The sequence below is a fragment of the Oryctolagus cuniculus genome, chromosome 11, assembly GCF_051225735.1.
Source record: "Oryctolagus cuniculus isolate XC-2025 breed Fujian yellow rabbit chromosome 11, ASM5122573v1, whole genome shotgun sequence".
Classification (NCBI taxonomy): domain Eukaryota; kingdom Metazoa; phylum Chordata; class Mammalia; order Lagomorpha; family Leporidae; genus Oryctolagus; species Oryctolagus cuniculus.
This window is the reverse complement of record NC_142877.1, coordinates 82,418,387-82,435,557: the sequence shown is the minus strand read 5'-3', so window position 1 is coordinate 82,435,557 and position 17,171 is coordinate 82,418,387. Positions and strand designations below refer to the sequence as shown.

At 39.2% G+C, this 17,171-nt stretch overlaps 1 protein-coding gene across 4 annotated transcripts in view; it reads left to right on the top strand.

Annotated features, from left to right (window-relative positions):
• The window catches only part of PAWR (pro-apoptotic WT1 regulator), a 126,830-nt gene that overhangs the window by 92,882 nt on the left and 16,777 nt on the right, over positions 1 to 17,171 (top strand). For 3 of the 4 annotated variants that reach the window (XM_089307490.1, XM_089307489.1, XM_008256842.5), the window contains exon 4: positions 5,687 to 5,721. In XM_089307490.1, the coding sequence (XP_089163616.1) occupies positions 5,687 to 5,721 (35 nt within the window). Of the gene's footprint in view, positions 1 to 5,686; positions 5,722 to 15,390; positions 15,540 to 17,171 lie in introns of all 4 variants that reach the window. The other variant, XR_016216195.1, reaches the window with a different exon arrangement.

Genomic DNA, 17,171 nt, shown 5'->3' with positions numbered 1-17,171 from the left:
GGGTGTTAGTGAGTTTTATGCACCCTTCTTTTTTAAAAAAAATATTTGTCTACCTACCTTCCTATCTATCTTGAGAGACCAACAAACAGACAGCACCCTCTTTACTGGTTCACCCCCTCAAATTTCCACAACAGCTAGTTATGGGCCAGGCTAAGGCAGGAGCCCAGAATTCAATCCAGGTTTCCTATGTGGGTATCAGGGACCCAAATACTTGAGCCATCACCTGCTGCTTACCAAGGTTCATATTAAAAGCAGGCTGAAATTAACAGAGCTGATACTCAGACCCAGATACTCTATTATGGATCCAGGCTTCTTTCTACCTGGCTGTGCCCCTTCTAATAGCTTTAGTACTGAATTTTTCAATAAAGGAATGGAATGGGAAAGATGAGTTTCTCCTTTTAAAATCTTCGTTAATTGATGTTAATTGATAAAGTTCTTTATTTTTCATCTTCTTAATATATCAATTATAGGTCTCAGAAATTTTGTTCTGCACTCATCTTTCTGCTGTTTAACTTACTAAATTACACATGAATATAAATATTTCAAGTTAGTCCTGAGGATGTGTGAACATGTTACACCATAATTTTACTGAGCACTGTGACTTTTTTGCTAATTAGTTTATTTAATAACTGATATTCTTTTGCCGTATGCTTTTGGGCTTGTATATGTCAGATCTTATTTCACATGTGTTTTTATATTTGTTTATCCAAGTTCTAATCTGCCACTGCACCTGTAAAGGCAGTGTTTATGGGATTTCCTTGTTGACCATTCTAAGCTTAAATGAAGCAGAATGCTTTATTTAAATGTACATTAAACAGTTTGTGCTGTGCCAACATTCTGTCAGCTCTACACAGGTCTTTTCCCTTCCCTTTAGTAATATAATTAAGGAAAAGTGTATTTGTGATCAGGTATTTTAAAGTTGTGATTTTATCAACTGCAACAAGCTGTGTAGACTATCCTGTGTAAAACCTATGTATTTTAAGTGCCTGTTTGCTTTTTAAAAACTAACAGATTGTAAAAATGTATGAAAACGTGTGTGCTGCTGACCTTAAGTCATTTAAAATCATTTGTGTGGAAACATAAAATTAGTATAATGCCACTCTAGTTCAGTGTTGGTAAAATGCCCCCCCCCCCCATTTCACATTTATGTGTTAGTTAAAATTTCTTCTCTACATCTTTGTTATCTCAGTATTAGATATTTTGGAAAATGTTTATTTCAGGCCTGATAAATAGTATTTTTTGCCACATTCGTATCATTTTGGTTGATACATCAGTAACCAACAAATCAGTAAATTTCTAGGGCTGTTGTGGTTTAGCAATTCTGCTTACTCAATTTCAGTAAGAGGTCTGTGCAGTCATGCTAATTTTGTTCTGAAATATTTGTGTATATCAAAATGAGGGCAATGTGATGTTTACAGTGTTTGTTTTGCAGATTCTAGTATTATTAGCATTTTTTCTCATGCATATTTAGACACCATTTGAGGTATTTTTTTTAAAGACTTATTTATTTTTACTTGAAAGTCAGAGTTACACACACACACAGAGGAAAGAGAGAGAGAGGGGTCTTCCATCCGATGGTTCACTCCCCAAGTTGCCACAACGGCCAGAGCTCTGCCGATCCGAAGCCAGGAGCCAGGAGCCAGGAGCTTCCTCCAGTCTCCCATGTGGGTGCAGTGGCCCAGGGACTTGAGCTATCTTCTACTGCTTTCCCAGGTCACAGCAGAGAGCTGTACTGGAAGTGGAGCAGCCGGGTCTTGAACTGGCGCCCATATTGGGTGCTGGCGCTTACAGGCCAGGGCGTTAACCTGCTGTGCCATAGCGCCAGCCCCGAGGTATATTTCTTGGTTTTAATTTGATGACAAAACCTTTATAAAACATTGGTATGGTATTGTTTGCAGAACTCCAGGGGAAATGGTTCTGTGTGAGACTATTTTCATCCATATTCAATAAAATGTACTTTGAATGGATACATGTAAACTTAGTATTCTGTTTTATCTAAACAGTCATTAATTAAACACTTTATTAAGCTTTCAAAAATAGTGTAAAACTAGATTTTATGAAATATGTTTCTTTGCTGTTACTAGAGATACCATATTCTTATTAATGGAAGTCTGTTTTACGTGTTTGGCACACAAAGTACAGAAGATCCATCTCCTCTCTCATCATTGCAGGGTGCCCCTTTAATGACAGTAAGATAAGAAACTCTTATTGAAGTTTACTTGCTAGGGCTTTGTTACTGTCCCTGATGTAAGAGTAGCTGAAGCCCAGAAAGGGATGAAACTTGTCTTCGCATCAACAGTCAAGGCTTGGCTTCCCAGGGGTAATCCTGCTTAGGGACGCAAGCCCACACACATGCACACTCTGGTTTCCTGTTACCTTGTGGCTGCCTGCAACTGCTTACTTCCCTAGTGATGCTTTTTTTCTGTAACTGGAGATTACTAAGGAAATTAGTTATTTCCCAAAATGTGTTGTCAATATGTATTTTGTATATTGTATGCTAGTTGAGCTGGGGTTTTTAGGGAGAAAGAAAGGAACCCAAGAACAGGGGGGCATCTCTGTCTGCCAGAAGCCAGTATTTTATTTAGAAAATAAGACGCAGACATGAAAATTTGAGATAGTTATATTTAGCTAAGTGACTTAGGCTGTTGTAATAGAAATTTATTGATTTGGAATAATTAAGACAGATTTGTGGGAGGGTTGCGGGTGGGAGAGAAGTTATGGGGGGGGAAGCCATTGTAATCCATAAGCTGTATTTTGGAAATTTATATTCATTAAATAAAAGTTTAAAAAAAGTGAAAAAGGGCCGGCGCCGCGGCTCACTAGGCTAATCCTCCGCCTAGCGGCGCCGGCACACCGGGTTCTAGTCCCGGTCGGGGCGCCGGATTCTGTCCCGGTTGCCCCTCTTCCAGACCAGCTCTCTGCTGTGGCCCGGGAGTGCAGTGGAGGATGGCCCAGGTGCTTGGGCCCTGCACCCCATGGGAGACCAGGAAAAGCACCTGGCTCCTGGCTCCTGCCATCGGATGGGTGCGGTGCGCCGGCCGCAGCGCGCCGGCCGCGGCGGCCATTGGAGGGTGAACCAACGGCAAAGGAAGACCTTTCTCTCTGTCTCTCTCTCTCACTGTCCACTCTGCCTGTCAAAAAAAAAAAAAAATAAAAAAAAATAAAAAAAAAAAAGTGAAAAAAAAGTCAGATTTGTTAAAATTCTGTATCCCACTTGAATTTTTCTGTAACTTTTTTTTTTAATTTGAGCCATCAAATTTATATTAAGCCTGTTGTAAAGAAATTGTATTAGTTTTGTTTACTTATGTTATTTAACTCCCACATCAAGCAGTAAAATAGGCATTGTTGTTACTTCATTATAGAGGTGAGGAGAAGAGGCGTGATAGAAGATAAACCCACAGTCTCAAAGCCACTGAGTGGCCTGTCTGGATGGAATGACATAATTATACCTCTTAACCATTTGGTTTGCTGTACTGCTTCCTCATATTGCCATGTCTTTTACAGTATCACATAGGCAACATTTACTCTTTTACCATTGAACTGCTCATTTTGTAATGAGAGCTTATTGTTTATTTTAACCAGGCCAGAAATTTTTTTTAAGATTTATTTATTGTTTGGAGGCAGAGTTAGAGAGAGTGAAGAGAAAAAGAGGGGGAGGGAGAGAGAGAGAGAGATCTTCCATCTACTGATTCACTCTCCAGGTAGCCGCAAGAAGACTGAGCTAGGCCAAAGCCAGGAACTTCTTCTGGGTGTCTCATGTGGGTGGCCGAGCCCCAAACATTGGGGTCATTTTATACTGCTTTTCCCAGGCATCTTAGCAGGGAGCTGGATTGAAAGTGGAGCACTCAGGACACGAACCAGCATCCATATGGGATGCTGGAGTCGCAGGCAGCAGCGTTACCCACTATGCCATAACATTGGCCCCCAGAAATTGTTTATTTATAGTATTTTCTCTTGGAGACTTAATGATTAACTTTTTAAATTGTTTATTTATCTATCTTCATTTGTTTGAACTACAGAATGACAGAGAAGGGAGAAGAGAGAGAAAGAGAGACCTTCTAATGATACACACCCAAATTGCCTGCAATAGCCAGAACTGGACCAGGCTGTGACCAGGACCTGGAAATCCAGCCAGGTCTCCTATATTTGTGGCAGGGGCCCAAACATTGGAGCCATCATCTGCTGCCTCCCAGGATGCATTAGCAGGAAACTGGCTCAGCAGCTGAGCAGTTTTGACTGGAACCTCTAGTATGGGGGTATTGGCATCCCAAGTGGTGGCTTAACTCTCTGGGCTACAACACCTACCCCAACAATTAGCTTTTTTAAAAAGATGATTGCACAGTTTTTAAAAAGACTCATCTGGTTTAATACTGTTTTTTTAAAGTGAAACTGCAAAAATATTGGGAGGGCTTGGGCCATCAAAATAATGGCCTGGTTAGCTATGTGGTAATAATTTTTCTACCCCAATGATTGATGTTAAATTTCATCCTAACTTTTCCTTTGTTGCATAGAACCAGTACAATAAAATACACTTCCTTGCTTTTTATTTTTACCTGCATTTATGATCTTTAAAAGTTATTAGTCATTGTATGTATATAAGTAATGAACTTTAACTTATTTTAAAATTAAGGGTATAAAAACGCGGCCGGCACTGTGGCATAGCAGGTAAAGCTGCCACCTTCCACTCTGCCCTTCCACGTGGATGCTGGTTTGAGATCCGGCTCCGCCTCCAATCCAACTCCTTGCTAATGCGACTGGAAAAGCAGTGAAAGATGGCCCAATGCTTGGGTCCCTGCACCCAGATGGAAGACCCAGAAAAAGCTTCTGTCTCTTGGCTTCATCCTGGCCCAACCTCATCCATTGTGGCCATTTTGGGAGTGAACCAGTGGGTGAAAGATCTGTCTCTGTCTCTTTCTTTCTGTCTTCCTTTGTGTAACTCTTTCAAATAAATAAATAATCTTTTTTTTAAAGTGAATATAAAAAGATAAAGGTGGCTGTGTTAAGATTATAATGGTTGTGAGTTTTAATGCCAGTTGACTTTCCAAAAAGATTTAAGCTGATCAGTTGATGAATAATACCCCCTTGTCCATTTTCTGAGTGTTTTTTTTTTTTTTTAAAGATTTATTTATTTATTTGGAAGGCAGAGAGAGAGGTCTTCCTTCTGCTGGTTCAGTTCCCAAATGGCTGCAGTGGCTGGAGCTGTGCCAATCCAAAGCCAGGAGCCAGGATCTTCTTCTGGGTCTCGCATGTTGGATGCAGGGGCCCAAGGACTTGGACCATCTTCCACTGCTTTCTCAGGCCACAGCAGAGCGCTGGATTGGAAGTGGAGCAGCCAGGACTTTAACCAGTGCCCCTGTGGGATGCGGGTACTGCAGGTGGTGGCTTTACCTGCTATACCACAGCTCTGCCCCCTGTTTTCTGAGTTTTAAAACATTTCTAATTTTTTAAAAATTATTTTTAAAAAGTAATTGATTTGGGATGCAAAATCAGATGTAGAGTCTTGGTTTTGTGGTGTGTGTGTGTGTGTGTGTGTGTTATCAGTAATGTGTATTTATAACACAATTACAGTTGCTTTAAATTCATTCTTTCAAATTAGGTATTCTCTGCCAGCTGTTTATTTATATGATCAGTAATTGCATGCTTACACATACTTTCAAACTGATTTGTCATTATTTTTATGTTACAGGAACCATCTAGAACAGTTTCAGGCAGATACAAAAGGTAAGAATCCTTACATTATGACTTACAGCATATTGCAGATATGAGTGTAATGTCTGGTTGATCGCAGCTTATCTGGAACTGTTTATAGCAGCTTTTTGAAAAGTAAAAGTCTCAATATTGTGCTCTTAAAAAGAAAGCATGTTGTAGGTAGGAGTGTAATGTCTGTCTGACCCTGGCTTATTCTGACACACCCTGCAGTCTTTGAAATCTGCCCAGGTCATGAATTTACATGAGTTCGATGAACTTTCAAAAGTACAAAATGTAGAATTGCTTTTCCTCATGCATATAAACATTGAAAGTACATGTAGACCACCTGCGTTAGTCAGCTCAGGTTGCCATAAGAAAGTATCATCGATGGGATGTCTTAAACAACAGACACTTATTTTCTTACATTCTGGAAGCTGAAAATCCAGGGCCATAGAGCCACCCTAGTCATCGAGCTCTGGAGAGGGCTCTCCCTGGCTTCGGATGGCCTCCTCTGCACCAAGGTGGAGAGAGGTGGGGGCAGGGTGAGCTCTCTAATGTGGCTTCCTACAAATGAAGTCCTGATCGACCCCTACAACCTGTTCTAAACCTAAGCATCTCCCCAAAGCTATATCCAAATACCATCTAGGGCTTCAAAATAAGAATGTGAGGAATACAAAATTCTTTCCATTACATTCCCTCTACCTACCAAGTAAGCTTTCTGCCAGAGAAATGTGTAGGTACCTAAGAGGAAAGAATTAAGTTACCTGAGAATAAGGTACCTGAGATAGTAACCTACCTCTTCCTACTTGAGGCCATAGAAATTGTGAATATTATTGGGTGTTTGTAATGTTCAAGGTGCTCATTCAGTTCTCAGGGCTTATCTCTAAAGTAGATAATAGTGTTTACTTTCATTTTGTGGACATCGGAAATGAGGTTAAGGAAGTGGAATGCTTTCTCTGGGATTACAAACCTAGTCAGCAGCACAGTCTGGGTTTGTACTCCGGCAGTCTGACCTTAGAACCCACATGCTTGCCAACTACACCAGGCCATCACCATCAGATTTATATGTAGGAAGTGTTTATTTTCAGTTACGTGGACGTAAAAACTTAACATATTTTGGTTATTGTATTCCACTGAAGTAAAACATAATTCATTAATGGGAACTCTAATTTTAATACTATGTAAATAAAGTTCAATATTTTATTTTTACCCTGGGAGGTAGAACCTATTAGTATTTCAGGAGGTTCAAGAGGCTGAGAGGGCCAAGTGCAGTCAGTAGCAAATCAGTTGCTCTCAAATCTGACACACAAAAAAAACCACAATATATTTCCTGCTACCATTTTTTTTTGTTACCATTTCCAAATAATTGTTATTTAGGTATAATGAAACCTGTTCTTTTAACCTTCTAATATGTGAACATGGTGTGGTCATTTTTGCTTACCAAAGATAGTTTAAAAATAATCTTTTTTCTCCCACCAGAAATCATTGCCATCTAGCCTTAATGTAGCCTGCTTTCAGGCCACATTCCTAACCAAAAAAAATTTTTTTTACTTTGAAGAAAAAAGATAAACTTTTATAACTTTCCCAACTTGTCCCAATCATACATGTTGAGTTGTTAAATAATAGACCCTAAAATTATGAATATCACTTTAAGTTGTACAGGTTTTATGTATTTCAAGGGTGCACATTTTTATTATAAAATCTTTAAGCACTGGCCTAGCAGCGTTGTGGCACAGCTGTTAAGCCACTGCGTGTGATGCTGGCATCACACATCAGAGCATTGATTCGAGTCCCAGCTGCTCTGCTTCCAATTCAGCTCCCTGCTAGTGCACCTGTGAAAGCAGCGGAAAATGGCACAACTACTTGGGCTGCTGCCAGCAACATGGGAAATTCAGATGGAGTTCCAGGCTCCTGGATTCAGTCTAGTACAGCCCTGGTTATGTGGCCATCTGAGGACTGAACCAGCAGGTGATCTTGTTCTGTCTCTCCCTTACTCTCTGTTATTCTGCATTTCAAATAAATAAGTAAATCTTACACATACACACACTTTTTTTTTTAAAGATTTATTTTATTTATTTGGAACTCAGAGTTACACAAAGAGAGAAGGAGAGGGAGAGAGAGATGTCTTCCATTTGCTGGTTCGCTCCCCAATTGGCTGCAAAGGCCGGAGCTACACTGATCTGAAGCCAGGAGCCAGAAGCTTCTTCCAGGTCTCCCACATGGGTGCAGGGGCCCAAGGACTTGGGCTATCCTCCACTGTTTTCCCAGGCCATAGCAGAGAGCTGGATGGGAAGAGGAACATCTGGGACTCGAACTGGTGTCCATATGGGATGCCGGCACTGCAGGCAGCAGCCTTACCTGCTACACCACAGCACAGGCCCAACACTTTTAAGACCATTTTAAAAATGATTTCTTTTGTTTTATTTGAGAAGTGCAGTGGCAGAGATGGAGAAACAAAGAAAGAAAATCACCAACATTGTAGGTGATGGCACAACCCACTGTGCCATAACACCAACTCCCAAGACCGTTATTTCACTTATAACTATTTTGCATTCTTAGCCTTTTATTTTAGAGTATGTTTTTGTTACTTTTCACCTTTTAAATGGTTAGCCTACGAATAGCATTTTGTGTTATTACAGATATTTTTAAGTTTCAACTCAGTTTTCACTGGATTACAACTGTTTTAGTGCCATCTAAAAATGCAAAAAAAAAAAAAAAAGCCAAAAAGCTAATACACAAGAATACAAAACCAAACAAAAATCCTAAAATTTACAAGTAAATTTATCCATTCTTTTATCTACTAGGACAGTCTGTTAGTTTCATGATGTTGTCAGCAAGGTGTAACAATGATTAGAAAATGGATGGTTCTTAGAGTGTTTACTGACTAATGGGAATAGGAAAAACAGAAGTAGGTTAAGAGAAACTTAGTGTCTATGTTAGAAAATACTTTTAGTAAACCAAATAACTTAGGGTATATATGTGCATATGGGAGGAACTTTTAAACAGTCACTATAGAGTTTGGGTATCTAGAAGACTATTTTGTATGTGTGTTCCTTTTTTCTTTAAATAACTATTATTTATATAAACTAAACAAATTTTGGGTGTTTCAGATAAATACATAGATTTAGGAGCATAGTGATTCTTCCCACTTCCCACCCTACCGTCACTCCCATGCTCTTACCCTCTCATCTCCTTCCTTTTTTTAATTTTTACAATGACATGCTTTCAATTTATTTAATGACACATTTTCTTTACCCAGTTATTCGTTAATGGTCAACTGGGTTGATTCCATATTTTAGCTATTTTTAATTCAGTTGGAGTAAACATGGGGGACCAGATAGCTCTTTCATATGCTAATTTCATTTCCCTTGGGTAAATTCCCAGGAGTGGGTCAATGTTCAGATTTCTGAGGGATCTCCATACTGTCTTCCACAGTGGCTGTTCTAGTATACATTCCCACCTACTGTGGATTAGGCAACCATTGTCCCCACATCCTCTTCAGCATTTATTTGTTTGCTTGTTTATTTGTTTATTTTTATTTTTATTTTTTTTATTTGACAGGCAGAGTTAGTGAGAGAGAGAGACAGAGAGAAAGGTCTTCCTTCTGTTGGTTTACCCCCCAAATGGCCACTATGGCCCGCATGCTGCGCCAATCCAAAGCCAGGAGCCAGGTGCCTCCTCCTGGTCTCCCATGCAGATGCAGGGGCCCAAGCACCTGGGCCATCCTCCACTGTACTCCCAGGCCACAGCAGAGAGCTGGACTGGAAGAGGAGCAACTGGGACTAGAACCCAGCACCCATAGGGGATGCCGGCACCACAGGTGGAAGATTAACCAAGTGAGCCACGGCGCCAGCCCCTGTTTGTTTATTTTTAATAGGCATGAAAGATGCTTTGGATTTTGGTTTCTTTTTAAGATTTATTTATTTATTTATTTGAAAGTCAGAATTACACAGAGAGAGGCGAGACAGAGAGAGAGAGAGAGGTCTTCCATCCACTGGTTCACTCCTCAGTTGGCCGCAACGGCCAGAGCTGCACCAATCCGAAGCCAGGATCCAGGAGCTTCCTCAGAGTCTCCCAGATGGGTGCAGGGGCCCAAGAACTTGGGCCATCTTCTGATTTCCCAGGCCATAGCAGAGAGCTGGCTCGAAGTGGAGCAGCTGGATCTCAAACTGGCACCCATATGGGATGCCAGCGCTTCAGGCCAGGGCGTTAACCTGCTGCACCACAGTGCTGGCCCCTATTTTTGTAATTTCTGTGTGAGAGCCATTCTGACTGGGGAGAGGTGAAACCTCATTGCGGTTGATTTGCATTTCCCTGATGGCTAGTGATCCTGAGCATTTTTTTCATGTGTCTATTGACCGCATATATTTTATCCTTTGAAAAGTGACTGTTCATGCCCTTAGACCATTTCTTAACTGGATTATTTATTTTGTTTTCTGAATTTCTTAAGCTTTTTTAGAGATTCTGAATATTAATTCTTTGTCAATTTCATAGTTTGCAAATATTTTCTCCCATTCTGTTGGTTGCCTCTTCACCTTGTTTAGTGTTTCCTTTGCAATGCAGAAGCTTCTTAGCTTAATGTATCCCCTTTATCTATTTTTGCTTCTAGTGCCTGTGCTTCTGAGTTCTTTTCTAAGATGTCTTGCAGAGTTTCTCCGTTGTTCTCTAGTAATTTGATGATATCAGTTTGCATATTTAGATCCTTGATCCATTTTGAGTTAATTTTGGTATAAGGTTTAAAGTACTTTGGCATGTGGAGATCCAGTTTTTCCAGCACCCATATGTTAAAGAGACTGTCCCTTCTCCAGGGATTGATTTCAGCTCCTTTGTCCAAGGTTATTTGGTGGTTGATGTGTGGATTGATTTGTGGGGATTCTATTCTATTCCACTGGCCCTCATGTCTATTTTAATATCCTTTTTCTAAATCTGAGAAGAATGTTGGTGTTGTAATTTGGATCATAGTAAATCTGTAAGTTTGATGGTATTAGCTCTTCCAATCCACAAACATGGAAGATTTTTCCATTTGTTTTGTATCTTCTTCTGTTCCCTTCTTTAATGTTTTATAATTTTCCTTGTAGATATTTTTCACCTCCTTGGTTAACTTTATTCCCAAGGTATTTAAATTTTTTTGTAGCTATTGTGACCCATCTTAGAAGTTCTTTCTTAGCCATGGCATTGTCTATGTGTACAAAAGCTGTTGATTATTGTGTGTTGATTTTATATCCTGCAAACTTTACCAGACTCTTTGGAGTTCCAGTAGTTCCTTTAGTCGAGTCTTTAGATTCTCCTATGAATCACATCATCTGCAAACAAGGATAGTTTGACTTCCTCCTCCCCAGTTGTATCCCTTTGATTTCTTTTTCTTGCCTGATGGCTCTGGCGAAAACTTCCAGTATTATATTGAATTGTACAAGTATTTGGGCCCCTGCCACCCATGTAGGAAGCCAGGAAGGAATTCCTGGTTTCTGACTTTGTCTGGCTCAGCCCATTTGTTGTGGCCATTTGTGGAGTGCAGGAGTGGATGGAAGATCTGTCTATCTCTTCTCTCTGTAGCTTTCAAATCAATCTTGAAAAATAAGTTTATTGTGCTGCAAGAAACTTTTTCAATCTATATACATTTTGTCTTCAGAAGTTTATGGAAAATGTGCATTATGAAAAAATATACATGGATTTCATTTTTTTGCATCAAAATAAACTTTTTGTTGAAAGATTTTTTACTTGTTTTGAAAGGCAGAGTCACAGAGACAGGAGGAGCTAGAGATCTCCTGTCCCTTGGTTCATCCCCCCAGATAGCTGAAACGGCCCGACAGGCTGAAGCCAGGACCCTAGAGCTGCTTCTGGGTCTCCCATGGAGGTGGGGCCCAAGAACTTGGGCCACCTTCCCCTGCCTTACTAAGCACATTAGCAGGGAGCTGGATCAGAAGTGGAGCAGCTGGGTCTTGAATCACTGCCCATATGGTATGTCTCAGGTAGAAATTTAACTTGCTATGCCACAACACTGGCCATTAAAATATAAATTTTAAATTCCATTTTTATCGTGAACGTTTAAAAGTTATTTCTTCTTCTTCTTCTTTTTTTTTTAAAGTTTGAGAGACAGTGGTTCCATTTGCTGGTTCATTTACCAAGTACCTACAGAAGTAAGGGCTGGGCAAAGGCTGAAGCCAAAGCTGGGCACTTAGTCTGGGTCTCCCTTGTGAGTGTCAGGGACCCAACTATTTGAGACATCTGCAGCCTCCCATTGTGCCGTTAGCAGGAGGATGAAATTGGGAGTGGAAGCTGGGACTCCAGCCCAGACATTCTGACCTGGGACGCTGGCGTCTTAATTGCTGTGCCAGATGCCCACCCTCATGTTTATTTTCTGGAAGAAGATCTATATTTTTCATCAAATTGCTTAAAAGGATCTGTGATCCAAAAAAGTGTTAAGCTACTAATTATATTTTCTGTTTTCTACAGTGAATGTGTGTCAAGAATTTTAATAGGGTTTGAGAGTTCATTTTGAATTTTAGTTGTTGGTATATGGTTTTGTGTGTGGTTGTATTTAAAGGAAGAAGAAAGAAACCCTACACTGGACTAGGGATTGTTGTGAGGATTGGGAGTGGTGGTGAGAGAACAGAACAGGATATTTCAAAGGTATTAAAAATGTGGAGGCCATTCATGTACTTGGTTATTGAGGAGTGTCATGATATATCCAACACTTGTGTATATTTGATACTCATTCTGAAAGTAGGATTTTACCATGAGTCTTGTATTTCTTCTAATTGCTGGCTTTAAAATGTCTATTTTAGTGGAAAATTCCTCTAGCTGTAATCTCTTACTGCTGCCGATCTCATTCTCATGATAGTTTCAGAATAACAGTGTTTTTCCCCCGACCCGAACACCCCTTGATCCTTCCACAGAAAATGTGAAAATTCCCAGAAGGGTAAAACTTCCAGTAAAGGGTGGTATTTATCTTTGATGATATTGTTTGTTCTTTTCCTTTTCTGAATATTATAGTTAATATCTTCATACCCAAGGGCAGAGGGAGGATTCTTTTTGGATCATGTTAGAGATTGTGTTGACATTCCAAAGCAGAACGTTACAAACCCTTTGGAGTTAATGAAACAATCTTTTATTCTGTGTATTTTGCACTCTACATATCTGGCCTACAAAATAGGTTAAGAACATTTCTGTTTTTAGAATAAACAACTAAATTTGGCAGTAAGATCAAATAACACAGTTTTTCACAGTTAGGTCAGTACTCTTTTCAAATATAATACATCCTAGAGATAAAACACTGATTTTGTTTTTCAGTAATAATTATTTCTTGCCTTTAATTTGTATAATAATACCACTTATGTTTTGACAAGGACCGTGTGAAGGATTTTTTTAATTAGGAAAAGTTATTTTATTTTCATGTATTTGAAGAGCAGAGAAAACAGATATTCTGTCTGCCGATTTACTCCCCAAATGTCTGCAATAGCTGGCCAGATATCCGGAACTCAATCTGCATCACTCCACATAGGTGCCAGGGCCCCAAGTACTTGAGCCGCCACTTCCTATCTCCCAGGTGCACATTAGCAGGGCACTGGAGCTGGGAGTGGAGCAGGAACTTGAACACAGGTGCTCCAATATAGGCTGCAGGCATTCTAAGCAGCATCTTAACTGCTGTTACCAGATGCCCACACCAAGTATTTATGAAGTTGTTGACAGATTAAATTGTTTTGAAATGCTGTTTTTTTTTTAACTTTTATTTAATGAATATAAATTTCCAAAGTACAGCTTATGGATTACAATGGCTTCCCCCCCATAACGTCCCTCCCACCCGCAACCCTCCCCTCTCCCACTCCCTCTCCCCTTTCATTCACATCAAGATTCATTTTTGATTCTCTTTATATACAGAAGATCAGTTTAGCATACATTAAGTAAAGATTTCAACAGTTTGCTCCCACACAGAAACATAAAGTAAAAAATAATAGATGATTTTTTAAATGATGATGAAATCAGATCAGACCTATTGTCATGTTTAATCCCAGTGAGAGTCAAGTTGGGAATTGATAATTTCTTCTTTTTTTTTTTTTTTACAGAAGATCAGTTTAGTATACATTAAGTAAAGATTTCAACAGTTTGCACCCCCATAGAAACACAGAGTGAAATATACTGTTTGAGTACTCGTTACAGCATTAAGTCTCAATGTACAGCACACTAAGGACAGAGATCCTACATGAGGAGTAAGTGCACAGTGACTCCTGTTGTTGACTTTACAAATTAACACTCTGGTTTATGGCCTCAGTAATCTCCCCATGCTCCAGTCATGAGTTTCCAAGGCTATGGAAGCCCCTTGAGTTCTCCGACTCTTATCTTGTTTAGACAAGGTCATAGTCAAAGTGGAGGTTCTCTCCTCCCTTCAGAGAAAGGTACCTCCTTCTTTGAAGACCTGTTCTTGAAATGCTGTTTTAAACTGGTTCATCAAGCACATACAAAACCATTAAGGGACATCCGTATATCTAGGTGTGTGGTTTATTTGTAGTTGCCAGTCTTGTAGTTTACCTGATTGTCTTGTTTGGTTGTTGTAAAAAAAATTGGACTTTTTTTTGAGTAAATGTTCTGATGCTCTTCTGTGGTATGGTATGGCTTCAGTGATACTTTATTTTCTTCCTGCCACTTCAGTGGTATTTACCATACTTCTTCATAGTCCTTTCTGTACCTGTTTGTTATGTGTTGTTGTTACTCAGCTCTCCTAGACACTATTCTCTTTTGTTTCCTTGTATTTGTGCTAGAAAATTCATTCAGTTCAGTGCATTCAGTTACTTTTTATACATATGGTGTTAACTCTGAATATTTAGTTCCAAACCTGTGTATTCAGCAATTGTCAGATTTCTCAGAAGCATACTAAACTCAGCATGTCCAAAAGTGAACTTGTGAACCCTGATGGATTTTAGTCTTTGACATCAAAATGTACTCTTTTCAGGACAAGAAACTTAGACATTATTTGATACTATTTTTTCTCCTACCTCACCTGTATTCAGTCATTCAGCAAGCCTTGCTGAATTTATCTCCTGTATATTTCCATTGCTACCACACCAGTCTAGGACACCATTGCCTCTTACATAGGTAGTTACAATAGCCTCCAGACTGGCCTCCCTGCTTCCATTTGTGCTCATCTCCAGTACACTCTGTAAAAACCATTCTGTTACTTTCCCTGTTTAAATAGCTTCAGATTACCTTTAATTAGAATCTAAACGAATGGTGTCCAAAGAGAGGCAGTGCACAGGTAAACTGCTAGAGTGTAGGAAGAAGTTACTATAATCACTGTTTCTCTTTACCTTTTTTTTCTGAGAAACATGAAGACATTTGTATTTAAACATTTAGTTTAAACATATTAGTTATTTAGTCACTCTTCCTTTGCTCATTTGTCAGCTAGTCATTTGATCCTGAAGGTATCCCGAGGGAAGTGTGCTATATTCACTTTCTGCGTATGACACAGTACTCTAATTTCAATGTCTGTGAGCTTTTGAGTTATTTAGTTTAACCAGTACTCACCAAGTGGAGGTGAGGAATTTATGGAGGAAATGAAAATGCAATATATGACTACAAAGATGATCTCATGGTTATTGAACTGGCAGGCTACACAAAATCAAGTCTGTTTTCATAAATTAAAAAAAAAACTTAGTGCTGATTTTAAGGTTTTAAGTAAAACTTAAAAAGGATTTATTTGAAATGCAGAGTGACAGAGAGAGATGAGGAGAGACAGAGTCTCGGAGATCTTCCATCTGTTGGTTCACTCCTCAAATGGCTACAATGGTTGGGGCTGGGCTAGGCTGAAGCCAGAAGCCAGGAACTCCATCTGGGTCTCCCACGTGGGTGACAGGAGTGTAAGTACTTTAACTATTTTCTGCTACCTTCCCTGGCATATTAGCAGGGAGCTGGATTGGAAGTGGAGCAGCTGGGACTTGAGCTAGCACTCCAGTATGGGATCCTGGTATTGCTGGTGGTGACTTCTTCTGCTGTGATAGCCATTAAAAATCAGGTGAATAAATTATTAGAACCAGCTGTCTGACTCTTGTGTATCACAAAATGTTAAAGTAAGATCTTCAGAAATGATGCATATTCAATTATACTTTTATTTATTATTTTATAAATCCTGTAAAAATAGTGAATAATATACATACCAACATAGGTATGTAATGAATGTAAAATAGCTTTCAGTTTCCTGCTTGCTTTTATAGCCTCAAATCTTATCACTGCATGTTTACTTTCATGTTTTAGCCATATTGGACTTCTCTGTATCTCAGATGGGCCATATTCTCTTTCTTTCTAGACATTTGCACATTGTTGTTCCTCTTTTAAGTCTGTTTGGATATTTTCAAACATAGTGCTTCTCAAAAAGGTCCTTGAATTGTTTGTTACCAGTCCATAACAAGACAAGAAAAGAACTTGAGAGTAAGCATTTAGAAACCCGAAATGCATTTGACATAGTCTTCGTGACATCCAAGTGCCTAATAAGTGAACTACTCTGTGAATAGACACAGACTAGTAGTTTAAGTGCCGTGTGAGTTGCATGCTGGTCATGCTCTGCAAAACTGTTATAATCTGTGGTTTTATTCTTGCAAATCATTAGTGACCCAGAAATGCTCAAAAATAGAAGAAAATGTTAGCATTTGTCTATTTTTAACATTTTGTGTTAATTTGAAGTACTTATTTTTGTTCCAAAATGATTTTTTAAAATCGCTGTATATTAATCAAAGCAAAAATCATTTTCATTCCTTTAAGTTTCTGATTTTTTTAAGTATGACTTACATATTAGAAATAAAATTCATGTCATTTAATATTTAATTCTATTTGGTAATGACAAAACAAGCTTTACTAGACTTTTTTGACAGAAAAGATATATGGGTCGGGTCTTGTGCCACAGTGGGTTACCTTAGTGCATGCAGTGCCAGCATCCATATGTGCACAATTCAAGTCCCTGCTGATGTGCCTGGGAAAGCAACAGAAGATGGCCCAAGTACTTGGGTCTCTACCACCCTTGGGAGAAGTAGATGGAGTTCCAGGATCCTGGCTTCAGCCTGGCCCAGCCCTGGCCATTGCAACCATTTGGGGAGTAAACTGGCAGATGGAAGCTCTCTCTCTGTCTCAGTCTCTCTGCCTTTCAAATGAACACATAAGTCTTTAAACAAACAAAAAAGGACAAGGCATACTTTGAATGTGACAGTAGTAGTAAACCAACTGATGGCAGTGGAAGTAATTTCAGAGAGATAAAGACAAAAAGAGTCTACTGGTTTTGTTGACACGTGTTATTTGTCTTATAATGAGTTCAGTGTTGAGCCAAAATTTATAGAGAAATGTTGAAATGATAGAATATTATTTGTGAAAACATAGCTGATGAAACAGCAGGTCCATCAAAGTTTACTCGGCATTTATATGCATGTTATAAATATTTTCAAAACCAAGTCCATTTGGAAGAAAGAATGTTACATGAAAATGCTGACAGAAGTAATGTTCAT